At 41.5% G+C, this 22,500-nt stretch overlaps 1 protein-coding gene across 1 annotated transcript in view; it reads left to right on the forward strand.

Moving 5' to 3' along the window:
- LOC123512311 (C3 and PZP-like alpha-2-macroglobulin domain-containing protein 8) overlaps positions 1–21,990 on the forward strand; it is a 23,278-nt gene extending 1,288 nt beyond the window's left edge. Inside the window, exons 3-17 of the mRNA XM_045268648.1 lie at positions 7–40; positions 430–611; positions 1,090–1,254; positions 2,682–2,813; positions 3,607–3,775; positions 4,512–4,776; positions 6,434–6,623; positions 7,688–7,845; positions 9,900–10,036; positions 13,833–14,071; positions 15,603–15,764; positions 16,125–16,321; positions 18,216–18,399; positions 19,446–19,554; positions 20,640–21,990. Coding sequence (XP_045124583.1) covers positions 7–40; positions 430–611; positions 1,090–1,254; positions 2,682–2,813; positions 3,607–3,775; positions 4,512–4,776; positions 6,434–6,623; positions 7,688–7,845; positions 9,900–10,036; positions 13,833–14,071; positions 15,603–15,764; positions 16,125–16,321; positions 18,216–18,399; positions 19,446–19,554; positions 20,640–20,866 — 2,550 coding nt within the window. The 3' untranslated portion in view covers positions 20,867–21,990. The remainder of the gene's footprint in view (positions 1–6; positions 41–429; positions 612–1,089; positions 1,255–2,681; positions 2,814–3,606; positions 3,776–4,511; positions 4,777–6,433; positions 6,624–7,687; positions 7,846–9,899; positions 10,037–13,832; positions 14,072–15,602; positions 15,765–16,124; positions 16,322–18,215; positions 18,400–19,445; positions 19,555–20,639) is intronic.
- The last annotated feature ends 510 nt before the right edge of the window (positions 21,991–22,500 follow it).

Genomic DNA, 22,500 nt, shown 5'->3' on the forward strand with positions numbered 1-22,500 from the left:
GTCAAGGATGGAAGCTGGTGCCTCACTCATACGTATTTTGGTGAGGATTTGGTTTGGTTTTGTGTGTGTGTGTGTGTGTGTCTTAAAAACACGAGTATTTTTAATTAGATCCTTAGGAAAGCAGCAACGGTAAAGTTTCTCCTTATATCAAACTAGAAATCTTGCCAATCCATCACCAGAACCATAAAAATACACTTAAAAACGCAAATATCTTCAACTAGACCCTTTGAAAAGCAGTGATGGTAAAGTTTCTCCATATATTAAACCAGAAATCTTGCCAATCCATCACCAGAACCATAGAAATATCCTTAAAAACACGAGTATCATCAACTAGACCCTTTGGAAAGCAGTGATGGTGAGAGAGCAAACTGTTTCAGAATACACTCATCCCATCACCTAATTTTTCCCTCATTTCCCCCGTTCCCTCAGGCCACAAGGGGTACCAGAGGGTGGAGTTGGACGTACCACATTCCCCGGGCCAGTGGGTGGTGGAGGGCTTCGCGACGCACCACCACCACGGCCTCCACATTCTCTCAGAGCAGAGTTACAACGCCACTCCACCACTTCTCATGCAGGTGGAAGCCCCATCCGTCTGCCGCAGGGGGGAACAGGTGGGTCACTAGTGGAAGGGGGGAGAAGAGCAATGGTGGTGGGGTGGACACGTGTCACTAGTGGGTGGGGATGAGCCTTTGTCTTTACTGTCTTGTGTTTTGTCTTGATGTAGCAGTTATCTGAGTGCTTTTTTTTTTTCGTTTTTTGTTCTTATTTGTTGTTGAGGAAAGGTGTTCATGTGTATATTTGTCTCTAGATTTGTACTAAGTTGTGTATTATTTTTTTTCTCTCTTATATACTATCCTGCGTCATACCTCACACACACACACACACACACACACACACACACACACACACTTCCTCCCTCCCTCCCTCTCTCCGTCCCTCCATACCTCCTTCCTTTAATATCTTCCTTCATTCATTCTTCCTTTTCTCCCTCCAACCTAACCTCCCTCGCTTCCTCCCTCTTCTTCTCCTTTCCTCACTCACACTACCCATCATTCATTTCCTCACCTTCCACCTTCACCCTGTCCCCAGATCGCCATACGCGTGCACCTGTTCAACTCCCAGGCGCAGGACATGCTGGTGATGGTGGTGCTGGAGGGCAGTGACGACCACCGCTTCGTGCACGTGGAGGGGGACGCATCTGTCAGCCATTTCAACCCAAGACTCTCCCGCGGCGACCACCAGCACCTCATCACGGTAAGACGGAAGTGGCGCTAAAACTACTAAGCTTATCTGACGGAGTAATGTTCCTAACCTTTTTACGGCAGGACGCGGAAATTATGCTTTCTACCTGACGAAGTAATGTAGGTGAGGTGGTTCTTCTATTGTTAATCTTCCCTGACGGAGTAAAGTAGTTTAACCTCTTTATGGTAAGGTGACGGTGTTCTTCTACTGCTAATCTTATCTGATGGAGCAATCTATCTCAACCCTTTTACAATTAAGGTGAGGAAGTGATACTATTTTCTCCTATTTCTATCTGACAGTGTAATGAAATCTAACTTCTTCATGGTAAGGTGACGTGATTCTTTTGCTAATCTAACCTGACGGAGTAATGTAGCTGAACCTTTTCACAGTGCCACGCGGAGATCCTGCTTTTTCTGCTATTTCTACTTGACGAAGTAATGTAACCTAACCTCTATATGGAAAGGTGACGTAACGGTTCTTCTACTGCTAATTTTATCTGACGGAGCAATCTAACTTTACCTTTTCACAGTAAGAGGTGCTGCTGTTTTGTTATTTCTACCTGACGGAGTAAGATAAATTAGCACGAATTAAGGTGTTGCATTTTTCCTGCTTTTTTTTTTTCTTCCTGACGGAGTAATCTAACTTAATCTTTTACAGTAAAGCGCTAAGGTGTTGATATTTTCTGCTAATACCACCTGAAGGAGTAATGTAACTTAATCTCTTTACATCAAGACGTGGTGGAGCTGTTGACCTCACCTCATCTGACGTAACATGATTGAACCTGTCCTAATCTGACTTGCCTTGATCTGATCTGAGTTTATCCTGCTATTACTACTGTTGCTCCTGCTACTACCGCTGTTACGTGCTATTGCTATTGTTCTTTAGTAGTAGTAGTAGTAGTAGTAGTAGTAGTAGTAGTAGTAGTAGTAGTAGTAGTAGTAGTAGTAGTAGTAGTAGTAGTAGTAGTAGTAGTAGTAGTAGTAGTAGTAATAGTGGCGGCATTACTTTCTTTGTTTTATCAGTATGTTATATCCTTGTTATCCTCCTCCACCTCCTTCTCCTTCTCCTCCTCCTCCTCCTCCTCCTCCTCCTCCTCCTCCTCCTCCTCCTCCTCCTCCTCCTCCTCCTCCTTACCATATTTTTTTTTTGTCTTTTCTTTATCATGTTTTGTTTTCTTTTTTTTCATTAACTCATCATTAATTCCCTATTCCTTAAATCCTGGCCTACTTCACAAGCCTTTCTCCTAAGACCTCCCCTGACAGACACACATACACGTAACAATCTCATACCAACTCTTTACATATCAATTATCGTACAAACTATCTCCTCACTCCTGTTTCCTGCTTATATGTATCCTGACCTACATATTCCAACTGATCCCTTCCTGTTGTAGTTTTCTTCGCTTCCTCGTAACACCTGCGTCGTCTTCCCGGCAACAGGTGCGAGGCGGCAAGTTCATGGAAGTGGCGCTGCCGTTGGCCGTGATGAAACAAGCTGGGGACTTCACAGTAACAGTGCGTGCCCTTTCCCAGCTGGTGACGCGCACTGCCACGCTGAAGATCAAAGTGCAGGTGAGAGAGAGAGAGAGAGAGAGAGAGAGAGAGAGAGAGAGAGAGAGAGAGAGAGAGAGAGAGAGAGAGAGAGGGAGGGGGGGATTTTGTGTGGGTTGTGTGCGTGTCAAGCTTAAATACTTTTCTTTTGTATCAATATGTTTTCATTTTTATTTTGTTCATCTGTTCTTTTTTCCAGTTTGTTTATCTATGTTTTGATATTTTTTTGCTGAGTTTAATATTAATGAGTTTTTTTTTTCTGTAGTGCTTTACACACACTCACACACACACCCGGTAGCTCAGTGGTTAGAGCGCTGGCTTCACAAGCCAGAGGACCGGGGTTCGATTCCCCGGCCGGGTGGAGATATTTGGGTGTGTCTCCTTTCACGTGTAGCCCCTGTTCACCTAGCAGTGAGTAGGTACGGGATGTAAATCGAGGAGTTGTGACCTTGTTGTCCCGGTGTGTGGTGTGTGCCTGGTCTCAGGCCTATCCGAAGATCGGAAATAATGAGCTCTGAGCTCGTTCCGTAGGGTAACGTCTGGCTGTCTCGTCAGAGACTGCAGCAGATCAAACAGTGAAACACACACACACACACACCATATATTATTGCCAATTAAACCTAATGCATTCACGGTCTCATTGTGTTAATCTTTACCTTTTATATCTAATTCCTTCTAATTATATTCCTTCCTTCCTTCATTCATTCATTCATTCCTTTCTTACTTACTTACTTGCTTACTTATCTACTTATAAACACACGTACACAAACACACACAAACACGTCAATACATGTTTTTCTCTTCCTCATCGCAGCCAGAGGGCGCTGAGGTGAGGAAGCACACATCCATTCTCCTCGATCTCAAGAACCGCGCCACTGTGTACGAATTCTTCAACCTCCCAGTCGACCAGAGCCCAGAGATCAGCAAGAGTATTCTGAGGCGTTTTGTCTACGGGTCCCCAAGAGCTTCCGTCACTGTGTCAGGTAAGGAGAGGTGAAGGATGGGAGTGAGTGGAAGGTATGTAAAGGAAGGGATGGCTTATATAAGAGTGAATGTGTGTGTTAGTGAATGAGAAGAAAACAGAAGGATGATGAGAAACGAGAGAAAATTAAGAATGAATAAAAGAGTGATACATGAAATAATTGATCGTTGAGTTTAATAAAGGAAGGTTTAGAAAGTTACAAAAGCAGCTGGTGAAAGAGAAGAGAAAGAAAGAAGTAAACAATGGAATCACAATTATCCGCTGTCTTTCCTGCCTGAATGAAACAAGAGAGGCTAAAAGCGATAAATAAAAGAACACAAACAATGATAAACTCTGATTCCTGAATGAGAGAAGAGAAGCTAAGAGATGGAGAAAAGGAACACAAACACTTTCATCTTCACCTTTTCTCCCTCCTGAATAGGAAAACCAATAAACTAAGAGAGAGATAAACACATACATCCATAATATTCTCCCGTCCCGGAATCAAACAAGAGAAAAATCCATCTACGTTTAATAACAGCACGTCAATCACTTTATTCAAACATTTCATCACATTCATTTCATCGCCGCTACTCTCAATCAGCTTTCCATTCATCACCGTGACATTCTTATTAGTTTAACCGTTCACTGCTACTGACTTTTCATACTTTTAAACTTGAACAAACTGATGGAGGAAAGATATACGAGTGTATCCATTAACTAACACCTGTATGACTCCTCCCCCTCCCTCCCTGCAGGCGATGTGTTCGGCCCAGTAAGAAGCGACGCAATCCTCAACTTCCAGCAAGCTTTCAAGGGCCGTTTCTTCAAGAGTAATGACGGCGTGGCGTTCAACTTCGGCTCAACGGTGTGGACTCTTCACTATCTGCGCCTCACCAACCAGCTGTCCACTGCCGAAACAAAGAAGGCGTTTCAGTTTCTCAATGTCCAACTGGCGGGGCTCCTCACTCGCTACAAGGACGGAGCTTTCAAGATGTGGCACTTCTCTCAGCCCTCTGTGTGGTGCGTGGGTTCTGTTATGTGTTGGGTTAGGTTAGGTTAGGTTAGGTTAGGTTAGGTTTCGTTTGGTTTGGGTAGGTAGGTTACTTTTGGGTTAGGTTACAAATGTCTTCTCTCAGCCCTCCGTGTGGTGCGTGGATTCTGTTGTGTTAGGTTAGGTAAGGTTGGGTTTGGTTTGGTTAGGTTAGGTTTGATTAGATGAGGTTTTGTTGGGTTAGGTTTAGTTACGTTTGGTTTACTTAAGATAGATTAGGTTGATTCCGGTTTGGTTAGGTTAGGTTAGCTTACTTTAGGTTCGGTTTGGTGAAGTTAGGTTAGCTTACATTAGGTTAGGTTAGGCTGGGAGCAACGCTTATTAAAGAGAATGTTTTAATATAAATCTTAATGGAGGAATCTTGTGGGTGGCTTACTACACCTTTCTTTCATGCACTTGTCGTTATAAAGCTGGTTTGAGATCCTGCCTATACCAGTTAGAGAATTAATGGCTAAATGGAAAAGTCCTCACGTAGCAGACATATAACGAGGCTTCGAATCCTTGACCTTCCTTACTGATTCCTGACGATGCCTTCCTCAGAGAGACTTTTCGTACTCTGAAGACAACGGCAGGAACTTTAAAGAGAGAGAGAGAGGGAGAAAACAATAATGTAATGTTGAAGTCCTTACAGCGGGAAAAATTAAAGGGGTTCGAATCCTCCTCTTGATCGCTTTCACAGAGTTTTTTTCATACTCCGAAGCAATTAAGAACAAAACCGAAAACTTTACGGGGAATAAAATCTGTATGGCTTCTTCCTGTGTTTCCAGTCTAATATTACCTCTTTCCACTTGCCTTTCCTGCTGTGCTTCTAATTGTTCTCGTATAATTCAAGATAGTGGCTTCAGTTAATACGATGTGAAAGGTTTGGTGACTAAAGAGTTGTATCGCATTGTGTTATACTGAGCTGCTTTGTGTTTGCTTACCATTCATAATACTTCTTTGTCTTCAGAATCACTTAAATGCATGTTCGTTTTCTTTATGACACTTTATTTCCCTTACTTCTATTACTTCTGTTACTTTTAAATCTACTTATACTTTTCTCTGTATGTTCAGGATCCTTTTCTATCACCTTTCCTGTCACTACCACACTTAACTTGCCTGACTAACACCACTTCTCTTACTTCTATTCTACTACCACTATTACCTCTACTAGTTTTATTTTTATTACTTATTTGTGTGAAGACCATTTTATATCACGTTTCTTGTCACTAATATGCTTCATTTACCTTACACTACTTATCTGTGTGTTCCTGGTGACTTGTGTGTGTTAGCTGTGTCTAGGGTGACTTATGTGTAGGTAGGGTGACATGTAGGTACTGTGTGTAGGGTGACGGTGCGGTCTCTGCCTTGTACTACTTATCTTAGCGTGTTCTTTGAAATTACTGTGTATTTGTCATGTGTAGGGTGACTTGTGTGTGTCTGCTCTGTCTAGGGTGACTTATGTAGGTGCTGTGTGTAGGGTGACGATGTGGACTCTGCCTTGTACTGCTTATCTGTGCGTGTCCATTGAGATTGCTGTGTGTATGCTGTATCTAGTTTGATTTATTTAGGTGTTTGCTGTGTCTAGGGTGACTTCTGTGTGTTTTCTGTGTCTAGGGTGATTTATTTAGTGTTTGCTGTGCCTAGGGTGACGGCGTGGACTCTGCGGGTGATCCTGGCGGCGCAGCTCGAGGACTGGGAGAACCTGGTGTACGTGGAACCGCGCCTCATCACGGATACTATCGAGTTCCTGATCAAGCACCAGGCCCCGGACGGCAGCTTCCACGAGACAGTGCACTACGATAACGCCACGCTCTCCTACACCATGAGCTTCAAGGTAAGGCGCCGCACTGGGAGTTTTGTGTTCGTGTTTAGGGTTAGTTTAAGTTGTGTTTTGTGTCACTTTTGCACTTCACATGGCTTACTGTTGTTGTCACTTCTATCACTGCTCCTTCTGTTATTATTTTTTTTTTTTTTTTTTTTTTTTTTTTTTTTTTTTTTTTTTGGTTCTCTTTGCATCGCGTTTTCTGTTTCTTCTTCACATCACTTGCCTTACTTCCCTCTCTTCTATTACTACTACTTGTTCTGCTATTTTGGGCACCACCGTGTGTGTGTGTGTGTGTGTGTGTGTGTGTGTGTGTGTGTGTGTGTGTGTGTCTACTTTGCATAACGTTTTCTGTTTCCCCTACACTTCCCTTACGTCACTTCTATTACTATTACTACTATTCTTGTCCCCTATTGGTTCTATTTATATTGTTTTCTTTTGCTTTGATTCACTTTGCATCGCGTTTTCTGTCTCTACTACACTTCACTTGTATTACTAACGCCACTTATATGACTTCTACTTCTACTGCTACTCCTGCCCCTACTGGCTCTACTGGTTCTGCTTATGCTACTTATTTGTGTGTTTCGGGTCATTTTATGTTGTTTTTGTCAGTGCTACTCTTACTTACCATACTAACGCCACTTCTATGGGTCTTACTTCTGCTGCTACTCTTCTACTGGTTCTTATTTTTTACTTCAGGATCATTGTATTTCGCGTTTCATGTGGCTAAATCTACTGGAAATACTGAGAAACTGGAGGTATTTTGTATGATATTCTTTTTTGAGAGAGCCTGCTAAAATGAGCGTTTAATTCTTTGTAATTTCATTTTAAGGCTTGAACAGGTATGACGATGTATTATTCTCTACTTTATTTTGTTAAAGAGTAATCTCATTCTTTTGACTAACTCTCTCGGACATGCTCGGGAACTGACATCTAAATGTTCCTTTTTGTTTTCTAGATTTCATTGCACTTGGTCAGATTTCTCCTCTTACATTAAAAAAAAATGCAAAAAGAAAAGAAAGAACCTGGCTTGTTATCTTTAGTACTCTCTATATGAAGCCTTTATGGTATCCTAGGGTTTGTCTGGCGGGGATCCTATGAGACCTCGCGATGAGAACGACAAGCCCCTGGTGGCACTGACGGCCCTGGTGGTGACGCTGCTACGGGAGGCACTGCCCACCGTGACTGGAGAAGTGCACGGGAAGGCGGTGGGTGCCAAGCTGCGTGCCATCAGGTGAGTCTGTCTCCGTGCACCTGCATTCTAAAACCTTTCAATCTCTCCACACGTTTACAAAAGACCAAAGAGATGATCAGCTGGGATATCAAGAGTATTTATGCTCATATTAACGCAGAAATCTTGTTAATCTGTCACTAGAATTATACAAACACATTAATAAATCCGTTTAACTTCAGCAAGACCCTTTTGAAAGCAGTGGAGATGCAAGCAAACGTTCTCAAAAATATTTCTGCTCACAATAACGTAGAAACCTTGTTAATCTGTCACTACAATTATACACACTTATTCATAAATGCCTTTAGCTACAACAAGAGCCTTTTGAAATCAGTGGAGATGCGAGCAGAAGTGCTTTAGATTATAGTTTTAATCAAGGTAATCGAGGATGAGGAGACGCATATGTCAGGTGAGGTACAGCAGTGTGCTCACCAGACCGCCTGGCTGAGGAGTGGAGAGAGCTGCAGGGAGAGGGAGGGAAGGGGACGCTAGCATTGTGTTAATTAAGTTCATGTGGTAGAAATAAATGAGTAACTGATTAAAGTGGTAAGTAGACAGACAGATAGATAACTGGAGAGAGAGAGAGAGAGAGAGAGAGAGAGAGAGAGAGAGAGAGAGAGAGAGAGAGAGAGAGAGAGAGAGAGAGAGAGAGAGAGAGAGAGAGAGAGAGAGAGAGAGAGAGAGAGAGAGAGAGAGAGAGAGAGAGAGAGAGCATGGGGGAAGGACGGGGGAAGATTGGCACACACACACACACACACACACACACACACACACACACACTGCTCTTCATCTCAGTGGCAAGGTCTTTGTTTGTCGTACCCTCCTCACATTAATAAGCAGCAAACAGTGTTCCCTTGAGCAAGAGGAACACAGAAATACACAATGCTATACATATAAATGCACTCATAATATCGGATCGTCTATACGTTTCAACACTCATTTTTGTTGTTTCTGGTCTCTCTCTCTCTCTCTCTCTCTCTCTCTCTCTCTCTCTCTCTCTCTCTCTCTCTCTCTCTCTCTCTCTCTCTCTCTCTCTCTCTCTCTCTCTCATTGTTCTATCCTCAAGTCTTATTGCGTTTCACTGAATGTCGGAGATCTAATTTCTCTACTAGCTACATTTTATCTTTTACTATTCACGTTACTTTGTTGTTTCTTGTTTCTCTTCACGAAAAAGTCTCTTAAGTTAGTCAGCCAGCCAGTCAGTCAGTCATTCAGTCAGTGTACCATTTAGTTAGTTAGTGAATTATTGAGTGAATGAGTAAGTTAATTAGTAAGTCAGTCAGTTCATCCGTATGTCAGTCAGTCAGTCAGTCAGTCAGCCAGTCAGTTAACCAATAAGTCAACCAGTCAACCAAATAACACTCACACTCACCACAACATACCAAAGCCATTCAAATACCCAGTCAATTTATCAAACATTCCATCAATCAGCCAGTTAGCTAGTCAGTCAAAGCAATGAGTCAACCAAATTACCCTCACATCCCACCATAACACACCATAACCATTCAGATACCCAGTCAGTCACTCAACCAGTCAGTTAATCAAAGGGGACATGAGCAAAGTTCTTAGGATCAGTAGTCAGGATAGAACCAGAAACAATGGGTTCAAGTTTGAGAAATTTAGATTTAGGAAAGAAATGGGAAGGAATTGGTTTTCTAACAGAGTGAATGATGAATGGAAGAGACTCAGTAATCATGTTGTTAGTGCTGAGTTAATAGAGAGTTTTAAAAGATTAGGCAAATTTATGGATGAGAGTAACATATGGATTTAGGTAGTTTTGTTCACACAGGGACTGCCACGTGTAGGACTGATAGCCTCTTGCAGCTTCCTTAACCCCTTCAGTACTGGGACGCATTTTTACCATGAGTTTTGGGAATGACTGGAAGGGTCTATGGAGGTCAGAAGATTAACGGCCAGAGTCTTAACTATTTCAATCCCCACATAAGTTTCTGAAACTGCATAAAATCACCAAATAGTAAGCAGAATGAATATGAAAACGTCTCATGATACTGAAGGGGTTAAATTTCTTATGTTTTTAACCTCTCCACACACACTAGGTTCCTGGAGCGCCACCTAGACCAGCTGTGGGATCCTTACGAGGTTGCCATCACCACCTACGCCCTCACAATGGTGGCCAGCACGGAGAAAGAGGTGGCCCTTAAGATTCTTGAGTCCATGGGGAGGAAAAGCACAGGTGAGACTTTGATTAATTGTATCCTTTTGCCTCCTTCACTGTAGTTTACGTTAATTTTGTTATTTTGTCCCTGTTATGCAAGAGTGAGCCGGTGTTTTAATTTAATTTTTCTCGGTAAAGTTTGTTGTGTCCGCTCCATTAATGCAAGAATGGATCAGTGCTTTCATCTCATTTCTCTCGGTAAAGTTTGTTGTGTCTGCTCTACTAATGCAAGAGTGAGCCAGTGTTATCATCTCATTTCTCTGGGTAAAGTCTATTGTGTGCCTTTCACTAATGCAAGAGTGTATCGTTGTCTTCACTCTTTCATAGGCAAGAGTGAACGAGTATTTTCCTCTCATTTCTCTCAGTAAAGTTTATTGTCTCCTTCATTCATGTAAGAGTGTATTGTTGTCTTCACTCCTTCATTTCTTTCGTTGGTAGTCTCTCTTGTTCCGTCACTAAACTTCACTTCACTTCACTGATGCAAGACTTCAAGATTGTTCTGCCCACGTCACTAATCCAAGAGTGTCCCAGTGCCTTCATTCCTTCATTTCTTTCATTAATTAGCTCTCTTGTCCCGTCCGCAAGATGTAGCCAATATCTTCACTCCTTCATCACCTTTCGCCGGAGAACTCCATCCTGTCCAATTTCCTAATGGTACATTGAACCAGTACCACCACCCCATCCACTTCCCGGTAAACTCTGAAACTTTTTTTTTCTTTTTCCATCTGAAGAAGGCTATTTAGACACAAGTAGAACTTAACTGGCCAACATCTTCTGCGACATTTTCGTCAACTTATTGGCAGCAGGAAATTAAAGTGCTTTTTTTTTTCTCTCTTCTTTTGTCTTTTTTTCCTTTTTCCTTAATTTCCTTTTTTTTTCCTTTTTACTTGGAGAAGAATGAGCTCAGCCTCTATCAGATATGAAGAAAAACAAGAGCAACAAAAACAAGAACAGGATACTAAGAAAAGAATATAACAAATCGCAACATTTTGGTCATAAAACGCAACAGCAACAACAACAACAGATCAAGACACTCTGCTCTCTTCCCTCTCGCTTGATTAACCTCTTTGATTGAAGCTACCCTGAAGCCTCAAAAAGAAAATGAATTCGATGCCTCGTCCCAATGCTATGGGTACGCAATCTCTTTCCTCTCAAAATCCACTTCAGATGACATTTGTACGACTTGATTACTTTTCCGCCAGTCTTAAGTGAGTCTTTTATCTCATAACAAAGGGGTGGGTGTACTATATTGGATTCCGTTAAGAAGGTGGAGCATTTTATTGGCAAAGGATAATGATTTAGACGTAGTTCTTTGTGCTATCATCCAAGGAGGGCTTCACGGATGGGCTGTAGAAGAAATGGAGCAAAGAATGAGATCGTAAAAGAAATGTTGTGGGGGAAGATGAGAAATGTAACAAAGGGAAACTAAAAGGACATGTGATTAGGAAACTGTAAAGAATATATTGTAATGGAGCAAAGAATATGTGATCGTTAAAAAGATGATCGTAAAAGAGATGGTGTAAAATGAAAAATGTAACTAAGGGAAGCAAAAAGGACTAGGAGGCTGTAAAGAATATACTGTAATGGAGCAAATAATATGTGATTGTTAGAAAGATGTTGTTTGGAAGATAAAAGAAGTGACTAAAGGAAACAAAAAGGAAGATATGACTAGGAAACTGCAAAGGACATAAGGGGAAGATGTTACTATAGAGGAAAAAACAAAAAATGCGACAGTAGAAACAAAGAAAATGTAACTGTAGGAAAAAAGTCAAAGATGAAGAGTGTGACCAGGAAAAACAAAGGGGACATATTACTTGAAAACTGCAAAGAACACAAGGCAAAGATATTACTGTTAGAGAAATATAATAAAAAGTGCAACAGTAGGAAACAAAGAAAATGTGACTCTAGGAAAGAAGTCAAAGATGAACAATATGACCAGGAAAACAATAGGAGACATGTCACTAAAAAGGCGATACTAGGAAACAAAGAAAATGTGACTAGGAAAAATCAAAGACAATGTGGCGAAGTAAAACAAAACAAAGAATATTTAACTGAAGGCAAAGAAAATGACAAAGATAGAATTAAGAGAAAAAATTTGCAAAAAAAAAAAAACTTACCTTAGGAGAGATTAGATTATAGAAGAAATAAAAAGAAAATATGACAAGGATAAAACAAAGAAAACCGGAATATACGATGAATAAAAAGAAAAATAATTAATTACGATTGTAGAATAAGAAACAAAAAAAAAAAAAAAGGAAATATCGGTTCCTTTGTTTCCTTCTATTTATCATTTCACTTCTTTTCATTCTATCCTTTCCTCGTCTTCTACATATTTTGATTTGTTCTTCATTTGTTTTCCAGATCTGCTTTCCTTTCTTTTTTTTCTTTTGATATTTTTTTTTTCGTATTTATCCATTTTGTATTACGTATGTTCATTTCTTGCGTTCCTTATGTAAATTGCAATTCAGTATATACTCTTTCATCATTAGTTTTGTCTCTTCCTCCTTTTCCTCATTATATTCCACCACCTCCTTCTCGTTCTTCTTCTCCCCCTACTTCTCTTCCACTCCCTCCTCCTCCTCCTCCTCCTCCTCCTCCTCCTCCTCCTCCTTAATCTGAACTCACTAAACTTACCAATACCTTGAACTGAATCTCATCTTACTAGCGCTACATTATACCTCGCCTTACTGACTAGCCATTTCTGTCTTGCTAATACTTTTTTTTTTTTTTATCGATGCGAGTGTAATGTTAATCAGCTCGGGGACTGGCATCTAAGTGGGCCTTTTTTTATACCATGTGGGCTTTTCACGGGAATTTATGGGCTAAAGAAAAATATTACTCTTGGCTCAAATGTTTTATCAGCTTTTTTTTTTTTTTTTTTTTTTAAAGAGACTGGCCAATCCATTACTGCCGACACCTTGTTAGAGTCTGTGTGCATTCCACCTCGCCCCACAACATGCCCCAGTAACGGCACTTCATGCTGGAGGAAGGTGTATTTCTTCGGGTTCAGCTTCAGATTCGCCTCCCGCAGACTTCTTAGCACCAACCTTCAGACGTGGCAGCTCCTCCTCAAACTTCCTTGCGAACACCAGAACGTTGTCCAGGTACACTAAAGCTGCCTTCCACTGCAACTCAGCCAGCACTTTCTCCATCAGCCGCTTGAAGCACCCAGGGCGTTGCACAACCTGGAATAGCCACAATCCTTGCCTGAAGGAGAACGCTAATACTTGTTCCCAATTGGTATAATGGCTGTCGCACTTATTCGTTGCCTTGCATCGTACTTATGGCTTCATTTTACATGCTCAGTACCAGAACATGCGTTTAATATCGTTCTTGTTGTCAGAAGATGATTATATTCCTATCATTATGTCATTATCCATTTCATCGGTACGCTACAGGGAACGGAATATCGCTTCAGTGAATGATTTAGCACTACAGTGAACGGTATAATATTACTGTGAACGGCTTAACGCTACAGTGAACGGCCTAACGCTACAGTGAATTATTTAATGCTACAATGAACATAGTAACGCTACAATGAACGGCCTAACGCTACAGTGAACAATTTGATGCTACAATGAACGTAATAGCGCTACAGTGAACGGCCTGACGCTACAGTGAACGCCTGATGCTACAGTGAACGTAATAACGCTACAGTGAACGGCCTAACGCTACAGTGAACGATTTAATGCTACAATGAACGGCCTAACGCTACAGTGAACGATTTAATGCTACAATGAACGTCCTAACGCTACAGTGAACGTCTAATGCTACAGTGAACGTTCTAACACTAACCCCTACTCTTCATCTACAGAGGGAGGGCTGCACTGGTCACGCGACACGATGTCCAGCAGCAACCGCCTCGCGCAGGACAACCAGAGGAGCTTCTTGCTGCCGAAGGATCCTCAGGAGTGGGATTCCTACGCCGTGGAGACCACCAGCTACGCCCTCCTCACCTTCCTACTGCGGGAGGGTGTCACACCGCGCGTGGAGTCCATCGTGCGCTGGCTCACCTCCGTGCGTGACTGGGACATGGCCTTCAGCAGCACTGTGGTGAGTGGCGGTGGACACACACACACACACACACACTCTCTCTCTCTCTCTCTCTCTCTCTCTCTCTCTCTCTCTCTCTCTCTCTCTCTCTCTCTCTCTCTCTCTCTCTCTCTCTCTCTCTCTCTCTCGTTGGTGTTAATCAACATGAATTACTCTTTTTGTTATATATCATGCTCTTTTCTCGCCATACTTACAATTTGTTCTCTATTAAATATTCTTTCATTCTTTTTTTTTTATCCAGATACAAGATTCGCAAATATTCAAACGATGAAGGCAACGATATAACGATGCAATGTAACTTTAAGACGTTCGCTAGTTTGAGTTATTGGATGTAGTAAGTTAATCATGAAAATAATATGAGCATAATCCGGATTCAGTCGGATTCAAAGAGTGTCAGATAACGAGAGAATAGATGACAGGTAACTTTAAGAAGGAAACTTTTAGTAACAGAATATTAAACGTATGGAAACTTGAAAAATCACTAGAAATATTGGAGCAGTAAACCGGATTCAGTCGGATTCAAAAAGTGGCAGGAAATGAGGAGGCTTAAAAAAAATAGATAAATAAATAAAGATAATAATAACGCTAATGATAAAAACTTTCCTATCCTGACTTTTGACTAATTCTTTACCAATCTTTAAGGGAACTAGCATTTCAAGTGAGCCTTTTTATTGTAATCTTTTGTTTCCCTTGGCTGGTTTACCTCTTGCATAAAAAGAAATCATATGAAAACGTCCTTAAGCAACAGTCATGGGGAACAAAGCAAAGAGAACAATCATTACAGTGGGAGACGTCTCAGAATTGTTGTACTGATTATGATCCGGCGCCTCTTCCTCAATTCAGCTTCCTTCTTGAGTTGAATCTGAGAAACTTACGGTAATCTCTCTTGGGCTAATTAAACTTGCCTCGGATTGGTTACCTAATAAGCTCCTGGTGGGGAGAGACACATAGATAGATAGATAGATAGATAGATAGATAGATAGAGAGAGAGAGAGAGAGAGAGAGAGAGAGAGAGAGAGAGAGAGAGAGAGAGAGAGAGAGAGAGAGAGAGAGAGAGAGAGAGAGAGAGAGAGAGAGAGAGAGAGGCACATCAAATTAAAGTAAGATAGATAGAGACAAACACAGAAAGAAAAACAGAGAATTAGAGAAATAGAAAGACACAAATACACAGAGAAATAGAACCATACCCAATATATTACCAGAGAGAGAGAGAGAGAGAGAGAGAGAGAGAGACACAGAAGATTTATTAGTCCTTAACAATGGTATATATTTATCTATTTACTACACTTTTGTGAAGTACTATTTTAAGAACAGAATAGATAAAGACTAGAGAGAGAGAGAGAGAGAGAGAGAGAGAGAGAGAGAGAGAGAGAGAGAGAGAGAGAGAGAGAGAGAAACCGTGTCTGTGTGTGTGTGTGTGTGTGTGTGTGTGTGTGTGTGTGTGTGTGTGTAAACAAAAGCAACCCCAGCACATCACCTTACAGTACCCACCATCTCACTTAGCCTTCCCCTTCTCTGCCTCTCTGTGCAGGACACCGTGTTAGCCATGCAGGCCCTCGCAGAGTACAGCCATAGGGCAAGGCTTCGGGACGTGACCAACCTGGATGTGCGCGTTGAAGCCTCCTCCTCCCCTGGCTTTTCCGAGGAAGTGCCCATCACCAACCAGTCCATCTCAGCCAGACACTCCTTCCCTGTATGTATAAATGGTGCTTGTGTGTGTGGGGAGGTTGGTAAGGGTGGATGTGTGTGCTTTGGGTGGGGTTAGTGGGTGAGAGAGAGAGAGAGAGAGAGAGAGAGAGAGAGAGAGAGAGAGAGAGAGAAAATTGACTTTGTGTATGAATATGTCAGTTTCATGTCTCACTCTCTGTCTATCAATCTATTTATCTACCTGTTTATCCATCTATCTATCTGTCTATCTATCTATCTATCTATCTATCTATCTATCTATCTACTTATCTATCTATCTACCCTCCTCCCTACCTCTCCCTTCCCTCCCAAACCGAACCTAACCTAACCTAACCTAATTTAACCTTTGACCTTTGACCCCCAACAGATCCCACGTCCCTGGGGTCACGTGTATCTGGAGGCGCGTGGGTCAGGTCAGGCGGTAGCGCAGATGGAGATCACGTGGGGAGTTGACCTCGATCAATACCTGGAGAAGCCCCCTAGGAAGTATTTTGACTTGACTGTAACCGAGATTTACCCTCGCTTCAGGAACAAGTCTATAATTTACACGGAAATTTGCACCAAGTAAGTGACGGGGAGAGAGAGAGAGAGAGAGAGAGAGAGAGTGAAAGGGGGTAAGAGTGAGGGAGTGAGGGAGGGAGTGAAAGAGGGAGAGTGTGGGAGAGTGAGTGAGTGAGGAAAGAGATATAAGGAGCGGTGAGAAGAAGGTTATGATAGGTAGATAGATAGATAGATAGATAGATAAATTGATAGATAGATATGCAGATAGATAAGTTGATAGATAGATAGATAAGTAAATAGATAGGTATATAGATAGATAGATAAATAGATAGATAAATAAATAGATAGATAGATAGATGAATAAATAGATAGAGTAGTAAGTACTAGACCGATGGGTAAAGAAATGTTGATATAGACAAAAGAACAAAAACAACATGCAGACAGACAGACAGACAGTAGATAGATAATTGAATAGAAAAAAATATATATACACAAACAGACAAGAAATACACGAACAAACAGACATACAAATAGATAAGTAGGAAAACAAAGCAAAATAATAAGTAATGAATAAGCAGAAACGAGAAAATAAAGACAGTAAGAAAGAAACAAAAAGAAGAAAACAATGAATAAGCAAAAAGGAGAAAAAGAAAGCCAGACAAGTTTACCTCACCAAAAAAAGAAAAAGAAAAAAGAAAGTTGTGTTGGAAATGGAGTAAAATAATGATAGTGATAATAATGTGTTGGATTTTCTTGATGTTGTTGGACTTTTTCACCCTTGACATGAATTAAAACACTGGATACTAACTAAGTCTTGTTCTGCTGTGTTGTGTGTTGTTTCTTATTATACACTTATTGTTTATTGACTGATTGCTTTTATATATCACCAACTTACACGTCAGTTCAGTTACTCGTCAATCACTACTCATTTATGCTTTGCTATTTGCAGGGTGTGTGTAATTAAACGTCATTTTTAACTCCTTATTAAAGATAATATCGTGTACTTAGCCCCTTCAATACTGAGACGTATTTTTACCGTGATTTTTTGGGTATGATTAGACGATTTTATTTGCATTAGGAAGGATCTATGGAGGTCAGAAGATTAATGGCCAGAGTCTTTACAGTTCTAATCCCCACATAAGTTTCTAAAGCTGTATAAAATCGCCAAATAGTAAGCAGAATGAATATGAAAACGCGGCACGGTACTGAGGAGATTGATGTGATTCTCGAGTGATAACTGAACTAGATCATACTAAACTAAACTTTATTATCGCTAGACATTACCATTTTTATCATCATCGTCTTACAGTTTTGCCTCTGATAATCACGACTAACATTAGCCTCTTCAGTACTGGGACACATTTTCACCTTGAGATTTGTATACCATTAGACCATTTTATTGACATTACGAGTTCTATGGAGTTCAGAAGACTAATGGCCACAATTTTTCACTATTTTAATCCCTCACATAGGTTTCTGAAGCTGTACAAAATCACCAAATAGTAAGCAGAATAAAATATGGAAATGCGTCATGGTACAGAAGGGGTTAACCAGTAAAGACCAGTACTCACCAGTAACATTCAGTGCCCACCAGTAACATTGCACACCGCTTCACCTGCTCCACAAAGGAATGGCAACCTACATATCTGAGAGGAGTGGCTACTTTCCCAGCCACACCCCTTCTCTCTCTCTCTCTCTCTCTCTCTCTCTCTCTCTCTCTCTCTCTCTCTCTCTCTCTCTCTCTCTTGTTTCTATTTTTTATCTAACTTAACCAAACCACTATTACTTTTTTTTCTCATTAACAAAAATTACTAATGTTACTTTTTCCATGATAATTTTTTCCTAGTATTTTTTAGTTACTTCCCCTCCCCCTCTGATACTTTCTTTCCGAGCACCAAACTGTCAGTGGTAGGGAAGAGTATCACCAGTCTGAATTAACCACGGTGTCACTCCCCAGGTGGACGGCAGTGGAGGTGTCCCAGGTGAGTCACGCGGCTTACCTGGAGATCGAGGTGCCTACAGGTTACTTCATCTCCCAGCCTGTAGCCAACGCCATCGTGAAGAAGACCATGGCAACTGACTTCCCGCAGCTCATTGACGTCAAAGTGTCGCAAACCAAATTGTCCTGGCAGTTTAGTTATGTAAGTTGTTATTTATGAGTTTTTTTTATTTATACCATGTGGGTTTTTCACGGGAATTTATGGGCTAAAGGGGATACTTTATGGGGTACCTCCTATCTCAAAGCCCACCCGCTAGGAAACCGTTGCCCCGAGTGAGGAAGCCCAACCTACACTCGGACCGTGGACAGGATTCGAACCCGTGCGCTTGGAGACCCCTCGAACCCCAAAGCACGCATGGTTCCACTGTCTGTCTGTCTGTCATGTCTTTTCACCAGTCTGCATGTTGTCTTTTCTTTTCTATTCTGTATTTTATTATTTCATATCTATTTATGTTTTTGTTATTTTGATTTCTTTACATTTTTTTTTTTTTTTTTTTTGTCTGCATATTTTACTGTTACATTTATTTTGTATATGTCATCATGTATATACTTGTGACACTGTTCGTATAGTTGTCTCGTGTAGTATGTAGCTGTGTGTGTGTGTGTGTGTGTGTGTGTGTGTGTGTGTGTGTGTGCTTTTCCCTACTTACTTCTCTCTCATTTGTGTGCTTGTATGATTTCTTTTTTTCTTTATCTCTCTTTCTCCCTTTCTCTTTACTCTCCCGTTTTCGTGAGCGTGTCTCTTCTCCATATGACTTTTATCTTTTGTTTTTATTTTCATCCTGATTTATTTTACTTTGCGGTTTTATTTACCCTCGTTTCTATGATCGCCCTATTACTTTCTCTAGTTTTTTTTTTTTCATTCAAATTTTTGTATACCCTTTTATTGTCAACACTGCATTCTACACTAAATCTTCCTGCTCCACCTTCTTACCCTCTTTTAATCCCCCCACATATTAACCCGGTTTTATTTCAACATCTTTGCATTTCATGAAAGACACACACATTGACACACACAGAAAGAAGAATAAAAAAAAACACACCATAATCGACGCTAAGAAGCAAGGGCATAGAAGTTAAGCATGAAGCCTTGTCCTACTGGCATTTTGAATATGTACGCCTCCCTCTTGTCTCCCTCCTCGTGCTCCTACTCTGCCTTCTCCTTACCCTCTTCTCTTTCTCTTTCAGGTGCCCAGCGATAAGATGAATTGCTTTAATTACACGCTAAGACGTCACTTCCCAGCTGCAAACCTCACTACTGTTCGCTATGCCTCCATTTACGAGCTTTTCGCCCCAGGTTAGTTTATAATTCTTCCTTGCGTGTTCTTTTGTCTCGTTTTCTGTTGAGGCTTGGGAGTTTAAATAAGTTAGGACTTGAAGGTAAAGAAAACGGGGCAGTATTGAGGTTAGTGTGTTAGGTATTGGAAAGTGTGATTGTTTAGTGTAGTAGTAGTACTACTAGTAGTAGTAGTAGTAGTAGTAGTAGTAGTAGTAGTAGTAAGTAGTAGTAGTAGTAGTAGTAGTAGTAGTAATAGTAGTAGTAGTAGTAGTAGTAGTAGAAGTAAAAATAGTAGTTGTAATAGTAATAGTAGAAGCAGAAGTAGTAGTAGTGATGGTAGTAGTAATAGTAGATCATAGCAAGATTACTAGAACTTATGTTGAATCTCTCTCTCTCTCTCTCTCTCTCTCTCTCTCTCTCTCTCTCTCTCTCTCTCTCTCTCTCTCTCTAATAATACCGTCACCACCACAAAAACCTGACAAACCTACTCTACAGCCACACAAAATCACAAAACCACGCCAACACACCACAACACCACAAACCACCACATCAACACCACAACACGCCAGACACACCACATCAACACCACAACACACCAGACACACCACATCAACGCCACAACACACCAGACACACCACATCAACACCACAACACACCAGACACACCACATCAACACCACAACACACTAGACACACCACATCAACACCACAACACACCAGACACACCACATCAACACCACAACACGCCAGACACACCACATCAACACCACAACACGCCAGACACACCACATCAACACCACAACACACCAGACACACCACATCAACGCCACAACACCACACACCACATCAACACCACAACACACCAGACACACCACATCAACACCACAACACACCAGACACACCACATCAACACCACAACACACCAGACACACCACATCAACACCACAACACACCAGGCACACCACATCAACACCACAACACGCCAGACACACCACATCAACACCACAACACACCAGACACACCACATCAACACCACAACACGCCAGGCAAACCACACCACCACCAGAAGTTAAGTGGTTTCTGATTCTCTCTCATCTCACACAGAGCATTTCGAGACAACAGTGATCAACTCCACTAGTCTTGCCGCCCTTGACATCTGCGAGGTCTGTGGCTCCTACCAGTGCCCCTACTGCCCTTACTACAGCGGCAGGGCTCCCCACCTCCACCCCTGCCTGTGCCTTCTAGTCCTCGCTGTCCTCTCACACTTCCTCTCCTTCATTCTCGCGGCGCCAGCACTAACGGACCAGGCGAGAGGGAAAAATCGGTGTTGAGAGTCTAGTGCATTGGTAGTGGTAATGGTGGTGGCGGACCAGTCGACCTTCAGTTGCCAGAGGTTCCTGCGCTGCTGCATGAGATATTCTGTCTCGCCGCCGCCCTTGTTTAATAATAGAAAAAAAAAAAGACAGCCGGACTGCATTCTTCAACGTTCCAGTGTCTTATCTCGGGAACTTTGGAGCCCCTCAGTGGGAGTTACCTTGGTGTACGAGGATGGATGTTTTTGTGTCTTTAATAATAGTTTGACAAGTATTTTTGTATCACCAGCAGGACACTCAGTAGTGAACCTGACTAATCAACCCTGTGGCCTTTGAAAATGACCCTTGTGATTGATGCAGTGCTTCAGATCACGAGTGCAGACGATTACCTAATTACAGACGCGTTTCATCTCTTAATCCGAAGCGAGTGGACTCATGAAACGAAGCAGCAGCAGCAGCAGCAGCAGACTCGTTCACGTTCCCTGCCGACTCTGCCGCAGCTAACGTCCTTCCAAAACCTGCTACGCTATTAGTACAAATCCAAAGTATAGGAATAAATGTTTTGAATGTATGAATGTGAGTTTTGTTAGATGTGTGTAGTGTGAAGAAAAGAAAATACCAGAGAGAGAGAGAGAGAGAGAGAGAGAGAGAGAGAGTGTCCACCTAACTATGCCTCCAATAAGTGTTTTATTCGGCCAGTGCAGCACAAGTTGAGAGAAACAGTGAAGAAGCCAGATGTGTGCGGGAGCCTGCCAACTCTTCACAGGTGGCAGGTGAGGGGCGAGATAACACAGGTAATTGATAAAAGATAGAGTGAAATAAGCAAATAAATAAAACAAAATCATCATATTGCGTCAGTGTAAAGTGTGTGTGTGTGTGTGTGTGTGTGTGTGTGTGTGTGTGTGTGTGTGTGTGCTTTTAACATTTTGATACTTACACGCTAGAAGTCAGTAGCTTGTCTTATTATTTTTTTTTCTATGAACGTGTTGTAAATTACTCGTATGTGTGTGTGTGTGTGTGTGTGTGTGTGTGTGTGTGTGTGAGACCTTGCCCTTCTTTATACCTTCCCTCCCCCGTAGTGTTGTTACGTCCTTAGTCTTTCTATGATAACTACTGTAATAAACGTGTAGCAGCTAACCATGTGACGGTGGTGTTATTCTCCCTCCCTGCCTGCCTCTCTACTTCGTCATTCTTAAAGCAGCTCCTTTTTACTCTTTCATTTCTTAGAACAATGCTTAGATGGCATTAGATTTCCCGTTAAACTGTATTGTATTCTGTATTGGCATCACTGTCATGGTATTATGTTAGAACACTGTTTACATGGTATTAGTTTTCCCTTTCAGTTTCCTTTATTCTGTGTTAGCATTACTATCATGTCATTTACACATTAGATGGTGTTTTTTTTTTTTTTTTTGTGTGTGTAAGACGGGAAACTGGCCAAAGACAACAAAAAAGATAAAAAAAAAAAAGGGACCACTGAGGTGCCGGTCCCTTAACAAGTCAAAGGAAAGGGACTCCTTGGCTGGCATAGGCGTCTTTTATATTCACATTCTAAACCTTAAGTGAAGAATATATGAGTAGGTAGGTGCACGTAGTGTTCTGTAGAGTTGTCTTCAGAGGGCAGGTTGTGACTATCCCCTTGTGTTGTAAGA

The sequence above is a fragment of the Portunus trituberculatus genome, chromosome 33, assembly GCF_017591435.1.
Source record: "Portunus trituberculatus isolate SZX2019 chromosome 33, ASM1759143v1, whole genome shotgun sequence".
Taxonomy (NCBI): Eukaryota; Metazoa; Arthropoda; class Malacostraca; order Decapoda; family Portunidae; genus Portunus; species Portunus trituberculatus.